Genomic DNA, 16,310 nt, shown 5'->3' on the forward strand with positions numbered 1-16,310 from the left:
TCCGATTAGTTAATGAACTTGGATATAATAGGGGTTTTCATATGTTTTATTTATATTTTTACAATGTACAGGTCAATTGTAAGATAGCCAATATCTCAGCCGACCCCATTTGAATTTCAGGCGACCTCACATGGGGTCCCGACCTCAAGGTTGGGAAGCGATGCTCTATTGTAGTATAGAGCATGGTTTCATTCTTCACTCAGCTGCAGCTTAAGAATAAATACACTGATCATTAGCCTGCCCAATAAACTGTCTTGCTAACAGTGACCCACCTGCATGTTTTCACTTACTGCTTGATACAGTGCATATATTTTAACAGAACCTTGTTAAATATGAAATTACATTATAACAACAGCAAGATGAAAGATCTAATCATTGTATCTATCTAATCATTGTCTATCTATATTCAGTATTTACATCTATTAATTTACATATAACCCTATCCCCCATTTATGGATTTTATCAGCCTTCATGCACAATTTTATTTGTTCCTGTCATTAATAACTTTGACATTCAATGACTTTGCATAGCCTACACAATTTTTAAGATACATTTTTATGGTCAATTATTATGATCGATTTGAAAATGTACCTTGTCGGTACAGCACTGATTGACCTTTAGAAAACATAGGCAGATACATTTAGCAGTACGTAAAATGCTCAGATTGTATTCTTTCTTCAGGTCTGACTGACCATTTTAAGACCTGTGGTCTTTGTGCTCAATACAGCACTGCAATCATTTAGCTGCTCAAAATCTAAAATGGTGCAAGCAGCACTGAACACAATTGTGAGTGCATATCAAGTGACCAGCAAAGGCTATTAAAAGGTAAACAAATGAAAGAATGTGCAAATATATGTCCTCATGCATCTCTCTTTATTCATTTCACATTTTGGTATAGGATTAAGTGATAAAAAAAAATACCCAAAATTATGGTATGGACTTACAACAGATGGGTTTATGCTTAATGCAGTTTACCAACAGTGATAAGTGGCAAATTATTCTGTTAGGCTATTATTAGGCTATTGTTTTGTAGGTTAATCTTGATCTGTGAAGTTCAGCAAATAATGAGAAATGTATTTTATGTTAACAAAATGTAGGCTGCGACTGCACTGCAATGCATTGCAATGCAACGGAAAAATGTTTTCTGGGACTCGATGAGGACTTAGTGGTGCGTTATGTGGGAACCACTCATGATAAAGGGGACTGGTGGGAGTGATACTTGTGGTAACTCCAGAGTGATCTAACATCCAACATTAATGTGAGATGATATCAAGTTTTGTCTTGCTGATCATCGTGTTCAACAGGTGTTCCTTAGGTTTTCGGTCCACAGTAGCAGGTATGGAGTCACTAAAGGCCATGTATGAGGAAAACAAAAAAAAACTTCCTGCTCCCAGCATTGCTGACCACAGACGGAAACAGTGATGTAGAAGTTATCAAACTGCCTGCCTTCGACTCACTGGAGTGCAAATCTATCATGCTCGCGTTACAGTCGACTGTCGCCCTTATGTCCAGATGTAGATCACACAACGCTTGCGCCTTTCAGTCAGCTGTATGGTTAGGTAGAGGTTTAGCTACAGTATTACAGTACGTTTTCCTCAAAAATGGAAAGACACATCCTGAAGTTTATTTATGAGGCAAAGTCACGGGCAAATGTTGACAGCCTTATCACATCCGAGTATAACGTAAGTTTTGAATCCGTTTTGATGTTTTTTTTTGTCGCATTTCATGATGCATAATATCCAATTGTTTTCACGATTCTGCGATGTCACCTTTGTTTGTTTGTGTGTGTCTTATGTGCTGTGTAGCCTAGGCCTACTATATAAGTCAAATAGAATATCTGCAATCATTAGTTTAGCAGCATAGCATGCATCATGCTTTCTCTTGTTTTAATTTAGGCAGTGCTGTTTAATTACACAGCATAACTTTCAGACCCTGAAAGAAGTCTAATCCTGGAATATTATTCAGGATGGGGCTACTCTGTTTAGTGTTATTGTGCAATAGTTTAACTTCGTAGTGTGGATTGTGGTTCACAAAGCATTTACAGAAGTAAACTCTCAGAGCTTTATTGCAAGTGAAAATGATGTAGCCTAGTTATACATTTGATCCGCTGTTCCTCATTCAGTCTCCAGCGTTCATGTCACTGACGTACTAACTGTAACAATCAGGAGCAGAATGTCATGCTCCAGTGAGAAAAAATAATCCATTTTGGACTTGTTTTGAACTCACCCGAGATCATATTCACTGAGTGTGCCTGATATCTATATGGGAGATGGCTGCTGATATAAGCATTGACCAGAAGTCAACTTGACCTACATTTGATATTGTTCTGCTTAAGTAAATAAGTTCAGATGTGCTAGTCAGGTCTATAGTTGTACATTGACCAGGCAAATGAAAACCAGGAAATAATAATTTGTAAATGAAGCCTGGATTTTCCAGTCACACATTTTATCTGCTGGTAAAACATTAACACAAGGCAGTATGGTTACAGTGTTTGATCAAACATGTTCAAAAATGTGCAGGATTTTTGTATTATTTTATGTGGGTTACATTTTATCTTTTTTTCGGGGTTCATATGAACAAAGTACCTGGTACGGCACACTAGATTGTGCAACTTAGTTACTGACAACTTCTAGCTGTGTTTGTGCTGAATGCATTTAACAAGTGGTTTTAAGTGTGAATAGTTCTAGACTCATTGCCATTGAAGTAGGCCTATGGTATCTTAGGGCTATCACTATGGTATCATGCATGCAAAATAAATAACCTCTTTGACAGAAAATTTTGTTTTTGATGGATGAAGATTTACTCAGAGTTACTCAAGGAACCTACCACTGAATTGTTAGTCTACCATTGAAGTATTATTGAGCACCCAATAAACTCATAAAGGGTTTTATCATTATTATCATAAGTAATTTAATCTTACCTCATCAGAGGTAATGCATTGAGAATTCTTTAAAAAGGACAATTCAAGAACCCTTACTCTGGTGTAGTAGAGTTTTGTAGTGTATTTCACATACAGTAATGTACATTCTATGTAGGTAAAACTTTCTCAAATGCATACATCTGTGAAAAGTATTGTAAATGTTTAATTTACATGTATTTGTTTGCAAAGGTATTTAAACTATATCATGACATAATCATTTCCAAAACAAACTAGATATTCTTAGAAATAAACTTAAGTGGAGTTTTTAAAATAAAAAAGTGCTCGGGGAGGGGTTAGGTGCCTTGCTCAAGGGCACTTCAGCCGCGGCCCACTGGTCGGGGCTCGAACCGGCAACCCAGAGTGCTAACCAGTGGGCCACGGCTGCCCCTCATGGCAATTGTAAACGTCCGCAAACACCAGGTTTCAGTCTAGACTCAAAGTAAAGGTGGGGGAATATCTAATATCCTTTTAGAGTTGGTTCCAGCTGTGGATAGAGCAAGGGTTTTAGTGTGGAACAATAAAGTGTGTGGCAATCATTGGTGTTTTGAGTTCAAAACCCTCAGAGAAAATGCTGCCATCTACTGGGTGAACTTATTGTTCACTCCTCAGTTATAAACGTTAAGTTGCCGCTTCCCTGCCATTTGAAACGTCATTCAGATTCAGAAAAAGAATATTGTTCCATTGTTGATTTGACTTGTGTGTGTGTGTGCTGCTGTGCGTATGCATTTGAAACTGTTTGTAGTTTATTCATTCTGTTTTGTCTATCTTATTTACAGAGGGTACGTCAGCTATCCATAAAGAGGAAGCAGGAATTAGGCTTAACTGCAGAGGAAGGACGCCTCCAGGAGAACGTGAAAAAGAATCGCTACAAGGACATATTGCCCTGTAAGAGATCACTTTAAACTGCAATGACATGGCACACGTTCCATCCATGTACGTGTTATGATTCGAGAATTCTTTTGTACCTCATGGTTTCTTACATTGTCTGTTATATTTAGGGTAGGCTACATTTAGGTCTAGTGTTAACGAAGAGGCTCTTGATCCAAAGCAGTTTGTGGATTGTGTGTGGAAATTAAATTGTCCAATGTAACACAGTGTACAGTAATGTCAGTTATTTGGAGGTCCAAACTGTCATCTTCATGTCTTTTTAGAACAACAATAAGAATATCCAAACAGTATCCTTCCTGTATCCTATCCTTCCCTATCGTGAGAAGTCCTCTGACATACTAACTGATGTGTGACGGTATAAATTATGCCATTTGGATATTCCACCTTTTCAACTTTTGATTGCAAATTCTTTTATTTCCCTGTGCTTTATAAGTGAGTAGTATACCTGGTGTTTTAGTATCAAATGTGTATATTGTATAAGACTTATCTGAGATCATATCTCTCCTTGTCTGTGTCTGCAGATGACCAGACCCGTGTTCCTCTCTGTCTGTTTACAAATGAGAATGAGTCTGACTACATCAATGCCAGCTTTATCCAGGTTGGTTTCCCCCACAAAAACATACACAGAAACTCACTGGGGATTTGATTTACACTGAAAGCAAGGTGTAGGTGTGAGTGTAATGTAAAGTAATCACTTTACACTGTCTTCACTTGACACGATGTACAGGAACAATGCATTTACCAATGTGTTTACCAATGTGCTTTTGGATGCATATACTTCACTTGCGCCCTAGAAATAGAACTTATTCTCTCATCATTTTTACAGACCTAATACATGCATAAAACACTACCAGTCTAAATTGCTGCACGCACACTTGTGTACGGTTTGTGTATTTAATATAATAATTTATTTTTGTATACTTTTTTATGCTATATTGTTTGTAAATGTTGGAAAAGATGTATTAATATGGTGATGCTCTTAAAAAAAACACATATTGGGGTTTGAAATCCTATAGCAGTTCTGCTCCAAATAATTGGTACGATGCCAACATGCACTACTACAAGGACTAAAATTTAAAACCTTTTGAAATTTCCCCTTGGGGATCAATAAAGTATCTATCTATCTATCTATCTATCTATCTATCTATCTATCTTCTTTTTTTGCACATACATGCACACACATACACATCTACACGTACAGACACACACACACACAGGCACACACAGACACACACACAAACACACACACACACACAGGCATGCACACACACACACTCACTCACTCATGCACACACACACACTCACACTCACGCACGCACACATACACACAGGCACACACCAACACACGCATGTTGTACGCCGTTTTGGTTTGTTTCCTGAACTTGCCGTTGTGAGGCCACATCACTTTGGATAAGTGTCTGGTATCAGTCACCTTCAAGTTTGCCCATCATTCAAACATTTTTAATAAAGTATTGTGTATTTATCTCAAATAATTAACTATACCTTACATCTCAGATCTAGCCTTAACATTATCCTATACTCTCATTTTCTTGCTTTGTGGAGATGTATATTTTGTCACCACAATTCTAGTTATGCACTACACTAAGAATAATTAACCAGAACAGCTACACTGCAGGCTTCTGTATTCATCTCTGCTCTGATCCGTGAGCTGTCCTGCATAAGAGAAGTGTAAAGTGTGCTGCTGTTTTCTTGCCTCTTGCAGGGTGCCACTGCAAACAAGAGCTATATTGCCACTCAAGGACCCCTGAGCCACACAGTGGTGGACTTCTGGAGAATGATCTGGCAGTACGACGTGAGGGTAAGGCTGTGTTGAAGGGGACTCTTGGTCGAGTAGTTCTCCCAAAAGTTTCATCTTAAACTGGAATTCTCTGACTGGCAGTGTTATAAAATTGTTGTGCAATTGTAAATCGGGAATTTTTACATGTTCAGGGAGAGCTACAATTGTTGTTTCTCCTTACCTACTGAAGGCATAACAGTGCCCTGAAGAGCCACTCTTCAATTAAAAACGGTCCTCCATGTTGATCATTGTGATAAATAAACTCAATATAGGAAAAGTGGTGCAATTTTTCCATGTCCTCTTCTGTGCTTTTTCAGGTCATTATCATGGCTTGTAAAGAAGTAGAGCTGGGAAAGGTAACTTTGCTTTTGTAATTAGTCTGCTGAGAGATTGGTTGGCACCTGTTGTGTTATACACATTTTTTCCTGTCTGATTTTATGTTTCTTTTTAAGAAAAAATGTGAAAACTATTGGGCTCCTATTTCTGGGACATCAGTTTTTGGCGCCTTCACAGTAACAAATGTAAGTTTATAAACTTCATAATGATATTTGAACTTCAGAATGATATAACCTTTAAAATTATCTTTCTATCATGGGTTTAGTGGTACTTTAAAGGTTTTCATGTCTGTGTTACAAAAGGCCTTTTCAACAAGCACATTAAGTACAGTATATGTGCTTTTGCAAGTTTGTCCGGTGTCAGCATCAGTTACAAAACTGAAAGTTCCTCTGCAGGAGGAAATAAGGTTGCAGCAATTTTCACTCAATCTTCTTTTGTCTGACAGTTGGAAGAATCTGGGCCAGATGAGGAAGTAATTAGAAGGACGTTTGTGGTGAAATATAACCAAGTAAGTGTCACATGCCACGTGTGAAATAAGTGTGCATCCTATTTAGATCAGTTCTGGTTACTGTATATATGTGTGTGTATATATTATATAATATAGTATAGTGAAATATAGTCAAGTGTGCATCCTATTTAGATCAGTTCTGGTTACTGTATATATGTGTGTGTATATATGTATATATATATATATATATATATATATATATATATATATATAGACTTATTTTTAAATTTTTAATTTCCTCTCGCAGGACTCCCGCTTCATCTACCATTTCCAGTACACCACGTGGCCTGACCATGGCATCCCCCAGTCCTCTGATGGCATCTTGCACATGCTGGAGCTGGCCATGAAAGCTCAGGGGAAACACAAGGCCCCTGTGCTGGTCCACTGCAGGTTCAAGTTCCTCTCTCTGCCTCTCTGTCTCGCTACACGCTAAAAGTGTCTGGACTCACTTCCACACAGACTGGCTATCTCCCCATTGTAATTTGCTCCTGTTTAAAATGACCGCCCTCCTTCCTCAACACACACACACACACACACACACTACCATTTTCATGAACCTCTTCATGTCAGCCTCTGTCGAGCCGAAACTCAGTGCCCTTCGCTGGTGTGACATGCTGTACTCCTGTGGCACAAAGCCATTCCGTCCTCTTCTCTCGTACAAAATAGCATGTTCTCTCAGCAAGGTGCCCATATGCCCATTAAAATTCAACAGTGCGTGTGATTCTGTGTCGATCATCTCCATGCATGTTAATGATTCCATTTAAATGATGTGAGACATGTTCAATATTCAGGACCTGATGGAGGCCGCAGCCACCAGGCAGTTCAGAGACGGTCGCCCAGTTTTCTTTTTCATGTCTGTCTCTAGAATGTGCCGTGAGGCCAACATGCAACAACTCTGTCAGTCTTGCTGTCAAGTAGTGGCAGTTTTAAAATGTTACTGTGATCTCTAACAACAAAATTAATTTGAAGTATTTTTCGTATTAAAGGGTTATAGAGGTAGCGGTGGTGTCTTTACTCTGTATCTGCTAAAAGCCTGTGATTAAATTGCTGAATGATTGCTAAATCTGCTTTGTGTGTAGTGCTGGTTGTGGGAGAACGGGGGTGCTGTGTGCCGTGGATTATGTTCATGATCTTTACCAAACCAAGGTACTTGAAGCTTTTTTTTGTGTGTGTTCAAATACTAATTCATTTTAAAGGTGCTCTAATCGATGCCATGCGTTTTTTAGGCAAAAACATTTTATGTCACTTACTGCAAACATCACCTAACCAACCGCTAGCTGTCTGTGTCCTGAATACACTTGAATGTAAAACGTGATCTCTGTGGACAGCCCAGGCTCCAAAAACGGCAACAAAAACAACCTGGGCAAACCTAGCACATAAAAACATAACAAACTGTTCCAGCAAATCACAGACGAGATGCACGTTTAGGAGAGTTTCAATTGCACTGGAGCAGCACGGGAGGGAGGGGGAGGAAGTAGCGAGCTAGCTCCCTGTTTTGTTTGAAAGTCAACAGAAGTGACGTTACCCAGCATCGCTTAGAGCACCTTTAAGCAATGAACAATTACAAAAGCATTGTTAAACACTGTTTAAACATGGTTACACTCTACCGCTGTTAATTTGTATATGCTTCATTAATTAATTTCCTGAAGCAAATCAAAGAGGATTTTAGCCTAAAGGACATCATTCTGGACATTCGAGATCAAAGACCCTCTGCTGTACAGACAAAGGTATTGTGCCAACCATTTTAAGTACTGTACCATAATAGCACATTTCTCTCTTCAATATTATACCACTGTATAAAATGTATGTAATATGTGTTTGTTTGGTAGCACATATTTGACCAATTCAGAAAATAATTTGAAAATGCTGCTCTTGATTCTCATGTTTCAACAGGAACAGTATGAGTTTGTATTTAAAACCGTGGTGCAGATGTTTGAAAAGACTATGTGTGGTACCAAGCCCAATTATGAAAACCTCAATGAGGTATGAAAGACATTACGTTTGATTGCCTCTTGCCTTGTTTGTTGATTGCACATAACAAATGTGTTTTTCTATTTTCCTATTTGTTAATACTGTTTGTTGCTAGAGGTGTGTATTGATATAGTTCACATACCTTAAAGCATGTGACCTTTATCCTTATGTTGCTTTTATGCTGGGTGTTATCATCAGATGATTCACAGTACCACTGATATGAGATGTTGTAATAACAGTCACAATACTCTAGATGGCAGACTTTGTGAATTCTAATAGAGAAGGATATGGTGAGCATTGTTCTCGCAGTTTGCATAAATATGGATAGAATCCATTATAATTCCATGTATCTAGATGTTGAGTGTGGGGGCGTTGTATCTACTGATGGAGTATGTGACTCACTTAAAAATATTGTTGCAATTGCCTATTGCAGTAATTATTTCAACAAAAACAAATGTCTCGAACCTGGTAATGATATGCAGTCAGAGACAGTATGTGTAATATTTAAAGATATATGAACATGCTTCACAAGTTGATTGAGGTATATGTCAGAAATATTTGGCAGGATTGGTAATTTCAGCAGCCAATCAGCAAGCCTTTGCCACTCAATGTCAAGTTCCATAAAATACCAGACTATTTTCTGACATTTAGGTGTCAAATAACATTTGTTTTAACAGTTCTAACTTCTCTCTAAATGCCATCAGGGCACAATAGGCTTGAAAGGCAACAGATGAAAGCAGGAAATATCCAGTCTGCTAGCTTCCTCTATGCAAATAATTGTGTGCACAGGATGAGATGTGAATTAGTCTTGCGTAGAGAAACTGGTTGAGGTTGTGCAACAGTGCCTGCCTGCTGGTCTGGGCTCGCACGCAGCCTTGTTCATCTGTGTGTGTCTTTGCTTAGCATCGCCTCTCTCTCTACAATGACTCCGAGGACTTGTTGAAGACTGTGCTCAGATCCTCGTTATCCTGTGGTGGAGTGAGCGCCGAGAGGTGAGGACCAACCGACCGACCGATTGTCACACTCCTTACTCCCTGTGAGGTTTGCTTGTAGTCAGTGGTTACAGTGTCACAAGAACGGGGCAAGACAGCAGAAGGCTAGTTCAGTTTTATGGACCAGTGTTTCCTACAGAATTGAATTCCATTTGTGGTGGTTGGTTAACCAGATTTAGAGCACAATTTAGTACAACCTGGAAAATCATTGTGTGGTGGTCAATGTTGATATTGTGGTAGGCCGCCACAAATAAGTCAATGTATTGGGAAACACTGTGGACTGATGCATTGCTTAGGTATAGGGAGAGAGAGGGAGAGAGAGAGGATAGTTCAGAAACAGAGAGTGAATGCAGGAAGCTATTTTAAACACTTCAGAAACATTTCTGTAAGAATTGTGATCTTGACTTCCTGTTTTTATTCACAGCTAAGTGTATTAGACGTCAATCGGTTTCTTATGACACTCTCTTGTCTTGTGTGTCCAAATAATATTCCCATTTATTTTAACAAACCTTCATATTTTAAATGTTTATTATCTCTTTTTGGAAAGCCACTGATGTGTTTGTTTAGCTCAATTATGAAATAGTAATTGTGAAACTGTGAATTGTAAAAGTGCGAACTGTAAGTATGCAAATATGTTTTAGAATGGAAACCTCTACAAAGAAATAAGTGAATCATAAATGAAATGTGCCCTACATTAGTGTAATGAAAGTCATCAAAGTTGACCAAGCAATACATTGCAGTAATTAACTTAACTTAACTTAGCAGTAAAAGAGAGTTATTTAGTGAGTTTGTATGTGACAGCTGCTGGAAGGATACACTTTTTTTAAACATCACTTCTGACATTACAAAGCAGAATTGCAAAGGTCGATTTGCTAAATCCTTATATGAGACAACGAATGTGTAGGAAATCAGGTCTTCAACCGCACAGATATATTAATCTTTGGACATTTACTGTGCTGACATAATTGAAAATTTCTACACTCATGTAGAAAATGTAATCTGGCCAAACGTATATTCAGATATTAGTTATGTCTGAGTTTTGAGCAGCTAGGGCCAAAACTGCTTTTTAAAAATGTCATTGATTGTCATTGTTGCTTAAGAGTTTGGCTCAAGTCACCATGCTATTGGTGAGGAAATTGGTGGTCTGTACTCTTAGTGGTCTTTCTAAAATTTACACACAGTTGCTCACTTGCACAAATAGAAGAGTACAAGTCTGTTATTTTTGCGAGTGGTCATATTCTTATGATTAACCTGCAACTCTAAACACTCTCTGTGCTCTGCTTTGGTAAAACCAGCCTGAAACTCAGAGCCAAACCACCTCAACCCTCGCCACGGAAGATGAACGACACCTATGCAGTCGTCAACAAGTCCAAACAGGCTCCCACCACAGTAACGCACCACTATGACAACGCCGAGTCGGGAGGGCTCAAAGGGAAGCCGCCGAGTGCCGCCCCAGCTCCAGCCACCAGCGAACTCTACAGCATCGTGAAGCCCAAAGGGAGGCCTGGCACTCGGTCTCCCACGCCCCTCACCGTGCCCATCTACGACACGGCAGGAGTGGGCAAGCAGCGGGCAGGGGATGCACCGGCAGCACCTGCCAAAGACCATGGCGACTACGAGCCGGTGCCAGGTGAGGGGGGCACATAATGGGTTATCGTAGGGACAAAGATCAGTGATTTATTTGATGTCCAGATTGTTGACAATGGTAGCTATTTGTGGCAGCAGAAAAGGAATTTACCTTTTCACACCTTGTAAATGTGCTGAAGGCGTTCTCATGAACATCCTGTTCGCCTGTCACTTCCTTCATAAACCGTCAGTATTTTCTATATTGGTAATTGTCAATTCATATCAAGACATGTTTATCTTGAAACTTCCTACATAGGAAGGCCAAAAATAAATGTTACTTATCAAGAGAACACAATCTCTACACTAACTTACCACAGGTTGCGCTGAGAAATAGTTGTAAAAGCATATAGGCCCTTATTATCAGGGTGGCATTTCTGAGTGCATTGTTTCCATCCATGTTTGCATAAACATTTGCATAAATGGATTCCATGATTCTTGCCAGTTGCACAAGTCTAATTACTAATCAGGTTATTTAAAACATTTGGATGATATCCCAGACTATTCGTCTGCATAGAGCTCTGCAATAACACTGTGTTAAATGGCAGAGTTTGTGTTTTAATATATTCTTCTCTCTCTTCGCTCCAAAAAACAATTCAACAACACACATTGCAGAATTAAATGGAAATGAATATCCTGATGTCCTCTGCATTAAATAGAGTAAAGGGCCTTTGTTTCTCTAATGGCTTTAGAAGCATGGCAGCTGTAATGACAAACCTCTGTAATATGCTCTGTTATTTGAGGCAAAATTGAGGCACTGTATATTTGTTTGCTGTTTTTTCATCAGTAGACTAATTTTGTTTACTTTTGGATTTGTTTCTCTCTCTTTCTCTCTCTCTCTCTCTCTCTCTCTCTCTCTCTCTTCATTACAGGGAAGTGTGGACCTCCCTCTAGAGAGACTCAGGTAATATCCTCATTTCCTCACCAGGCCAGTGCAAAGCTCTTGACTGCGCTTTATGGGTGTTCTGTGTACGGTGGTCTGTGAAACGAATCCGGGGGGAGCTGACGTTGACGTCGTTCCAGCCCAGACACCTGCCACATCTTAGCGAGCAAACAGAGAACAGCTTGCTGCTCCTGCTGATCAGATGTAGTGCTCACCTGTGTAAGGTGACGCATTCAATCAAGTGAATGGCTCCATGATGAAGATGAAATGACAAATTATGCATAAATGAGGCGTTGACGGATAGTGTTTAGAGTAGTAGAGTAGTCATTCCTGAGTTGGGTGTGTCGTCTTATTTAAGAGCACTCTTCCAGTGTTTGGAGTCTTTGTTCATGGATTTCTCAGTCCTCATTTCCTGCTCCATCTTTAGTGTTTCTTTGTGTGTAATTTATGCTTTCATATGTTGTACAGATGAAGATGCCCGGCACCAAAGCAAAGCGTAAGTGGATCTCTAAAATATAATTTGCCAAGATTTTTGTATTCTTCTATCCCTCACAAGCTTATGTCTAATTACTGTTTGTGGCGTGTGTGTTTGTCTTTGAGACCTCTCACTAAACAAAGGTGTGGATAAGGTGTGTCAAAGGAGGCAGGATTTTTGCCAATAATCTTGCTTTAATTTTCTCCCTTCTGTCTTTCTTTTTCTCTCTCTCTCTGTGTTCCTCTTTCTCAACATGCTGTTTCTCTCACCTCACAGTGGAAAGCGTCCCATCGCAAGATGACGATTATGAGTATGTGTCGTGTCCCCTTAAAGACTCCAACAGGACAGCAGACAGCTTCTGTACTCCTGGAGGCCTAGGTAAATGCTGTCCCCCATGAACACAAACACAAAGGTGTGGACTTCTCTGTCAAGAAAAGAGAATTGATGACATAGGGAAGATTAGAAAAATGGTCTGGAAAATTTAACTACTGTAGTATACGTTTAGTATGTTTTTACAAGACAAACAGAATATGTCCAGGAAGTAGAATTTTTATGATACATTCAGAATATTATTATTGTCTCAAGTCTTGGTTTATGAATAGCATGAATTATATATGGCACATGCTGAGCCTATACATTTTTGGTTATGGCCAGCACAGCGGTAGTTAGTGTATATAATGGCAGCACTTAAATTGTTAATTGTAATTGGTTAAATTGCGGCAGAGCTACATTGTGAAGAGATAGGAATTCTATAAAAGACCTTTGCTCCTTTCAGTCAGTAGCAAAGTAGCACTCTGGTGGTGGGTGTCTGTGAGAGCAGTGCCTAGATTTGTGTTCGGAGATTTACTCCGCTGACTTACCTGGGCACGTGGCCCTCTCCCTCACACACCTGTGGAGCAGGTCTGAATGTGTCTAATAGTTTGCAATCATCACTGTAATCAGCTCATTGCGCCATGCAAGGAAAATGATTGTGCGCTGATTGCCAAGTGTTCCCAGGGCAATTGATGCCAGCTTGTCAGCATGGCCGGAGACCTAGACTTTTAAAGGCTTTCTGTGACATTAGGAGCCAGACAGGCAGCTGGTTTGGGGCAATGCACAAATGAGGACACCATGACGTTGATTGCATTTACATGTAGTTATTCTCATGGCCATTTCATGGCTTCGCTGCATGGTGGTGTGACACATAATATGCATGTCGACATTTAGTCGTTAGTCATTAAGCATAGTCACCTGACACCTGACTTCCGCTTGGTTGGCACTGTGCATTTGTAGCATTGACTCGTATGTTATTCTGAGTGAAGTACAGCTGCTGTAGAAAGTGTGGAAACGCACAGACAGAGACGTCTCCCCCACAGAGTATACTGATGTCCGCGTCTGCACCATTTTGTCTCTTTCTTCATCACAGGCTTCAACTGCAGGATTAAGAAGCCCAAAGGGCCCAGAGACCCTCCGGCAGAATGGAGTCGAGCTGAGCGATGATGAGACGGCTGGTCTTCTCCTCCTACTGACATACACTCTGTTTGGGGTGCTGGGGGTTTAGGACAGTGAGTGGCGTGAGATTGGGGTTGTGAAGTGGTGTGGGTCTTGACTATGTATATAAGTAAGTATAAGTATATATACTTTTTTGATCCCGTGAGGGAAATTTGGTCTCTGCATTTAACCCAATCGTTGAATTAGTGAAACACAAACAGCACACAGTGAACACACAGTGAGGTGAAACACACACTAATTCCGGCGCAGTGAGCTGCCTGCTACAATGGTGGCGCTCGGGGAGCAGTGAGGGGTTAGGTGCCTTGCTCAAGGGCACTTCAGCCGCGGCCCACTAGTCGGGGCTCGAACAGGCAACCCTCCGGTTACAAGTCCAGAGTGCTAACCAGTGGGCCACGGCTGCCCCAAAATTCCCTGCATATTAATTGCAGGGAAGTATCATTTGTAAATAGTGATTATTTAATGTAACTATTATGTAATAAACTTAATTTGGTTTGTGTTAACTGTCTGTTTTGGGAGTGTGGAAGTTTAAAACAAACTACTGTACTGTACATTTACATACAATACTTGTGAAATGAAGTCCTGCACATCTGTCTTCCAGCTGTGAACTACTGATGCCCCTCAGCGTATTTTATTTCTCAAGAATAACAATAAGAACTAACAGACTACTAACAAACAACTGTTATTACTGTGTCTATGTACATACATAGTCATTAGGTCTTTCAGGTATTGTGTACATCAGTTTAGGTAGGATGGCACAAATGAACTTTGTGGACCAGCTCTGTTATATTTATTTATTATATATATATATATATACAATATGTGATATTCCTGAACTCAAACTCTTTTGCAGCGTTTACTTTAGTCTGCTGCATATAGTCTTATGAGCCACACCTGCCAAAGTGATATTAAAGACGCAACGGTGGTACCAGCAGAGGTCACTGTTGAGGTATAATTCTCACAATGCCACGGAAAGACAAAAAACAGGTCATCTGAAAACAAGGGGGAAAAGCTAATTACCCTTAGACTATGGACCGCCTTATATTAACAATAATAATAATGCAATTCTACATGTACTAATGTATTAGCTATAATTGCATGTATCTGGAAAACATATGAATCTGTTTGTGCTATCATTGGTTTTTAATCAATATAAGATGTTGCTATACAATGGAACAGTCTGCTGTGGCAATCCCATGTTTACTGAACACCCTGAGACGGTTTGTGCTTGTGTTGCCATTGTGTTTCAGTCATAGAAATCCATTGAAACCAAGCTTTGCACACACACACACACACTGCACAACAGATGTTTGTTTTTGCCAGATGCCTGCCATTTTGCCTCAAAGCTTATGGCCTTTTCCGTCCCTGCGGAGGAAAAGAAAACCCATCTTTTGGTGGGGTACTGGGTGTCAGTTTATGCGCCATGCTGTTTCTGCATGCCCTATAATTTGAAGAACTTAAAAACTGTATGACCTTGTCGAAGCCCCCATAGACTTGAAACATGAAAAACTGCTGAAAATATCTGTTGTTGTGCCAGTCATTTTGGCAGAGCGTATGAAGTATTTATAGCATCCTGGGCTTTGTTTTTTGACAGGTTCTTTCTCCTTCAAACCACTCGGTTGGAAGTGCAAGTCCAGGCCCCTATCAAAAGCACATCACTCAGTTGCCATGGTCCACTAGAACACGTGGAGGCACGGAGTGGAGAGATAGGGAGAGAGAGGAGAGCAGAAAGAGGAGAGGGGGAGAAAGAGTCTGTGAGCGAGGAGGGAAAGAGAGTGAGAAAGAGTGTGAGAGGTAGGTGAGGATGGAAGGGGGTATAGACGTGTGAGTGAGTGAGTGTGTGTGTGTGTGTGTGTGTGTGTGTGTGTGTGTGTGTGTGGAGGTGGTGGGGGTGGTGGGGTTCAGTTAATGGCCACTCCATTTGTTGGCTGAGTCTGTGGGATGTCGGGCTTTTCACTCCTCTGGGCGGCTAATCCCATTCAGCAGATGCTAATGTGAAAGGGGAATCTAATGACCTTCTGCTGTGGCTTTTCAACCCAAGCCTTGGGCACTCTTCTAGCACCTTCACCCTGCACAGCCACCACCTCCAGACACTCTTAGAGCATCGCTCACACATGGGAGCTGATACCTATGTTCTCTTATGCAGTCGTTTGTCTTGATATACTGTATATTCACAGATGTACTGTATACATACAAACATATATACAGTACATTCATACACATACACTTTGCCTCAAACACAAGCACATTGTTTATGTCCCCTTCTTGAGCTATGTTGCGGTGTGTGGACTTCCACATTTGATTTCGCATATAAAAAAGCCCTTTTTTGTGCACCAAGCATGACTTAATAAAAGAAATGAAAGAACCACTTTTGGCCCCTGTGATGTGCAGAGCTTTTCCACCATGTTTTTTTTTTTTAGTTTTTTTT

The 16,310-nt window shown here is 40.1% G+C and overlaps 1 protein-coding gene across 1 annotated transcript; it reads left to right on the top strand.

Moving 5' to 3' along the window:
• Nucleotides 1-1,320: 1,320 nt before the first annotated feature.
• On the top strand, nt 1,321-14,101 carry ptpn18 (protein tyrosine phosphatase non-receptor type 18). Its single transcript, XM_048240858.1, has 17 exons — nt 1,321-1,682; nt 3,697-3,805; nt 4,330-4,406; nt 5,532-5,627; nt 5,924-5,962; nt 6,059-6,127; nt 6,388-6,450; nt 6,698-6,840; nt 7,530-7,596; nt 8,100-8,177; nt 8,344-8,433; nt 9,325-9,413; nt 10,709-11,043; nt 11,909-11,940; nt 12,388-12,415; nt 12,671-12,772; nt 13,800-14,101. The coding sequence occupies exons 1-17, from the start codon at nt 1,602-1,604 to the stop codon at nt 13,871-13,873; spliced, it is 1,572 nt and encodes a 523-aa protein (XP_048096815.1). The 5' UTR covers nt 1,321-1,601; the 3' UTR covers nt 13,874-14,101.
• Nucleotides 14,102-16,310: the final 2,209 nt, after the last annotated feature.

The sequence above is a fragment of the Alosa alosa genome, chromosome 4, assembly GCF_017589495.1.
Source record: "Alosa alosa isolate M-15738 ecotype Scorff River chromosome 4, AALO_Geno_1.1, whole genome shotgun sequence".
Taxonomy (NCBI): domain Eukaryota; kingdom Metazoa; phylum Chordata; class Actinopteri; order Clupeiformes; family Clupeidae; genus Alosa; species Alosa alosa.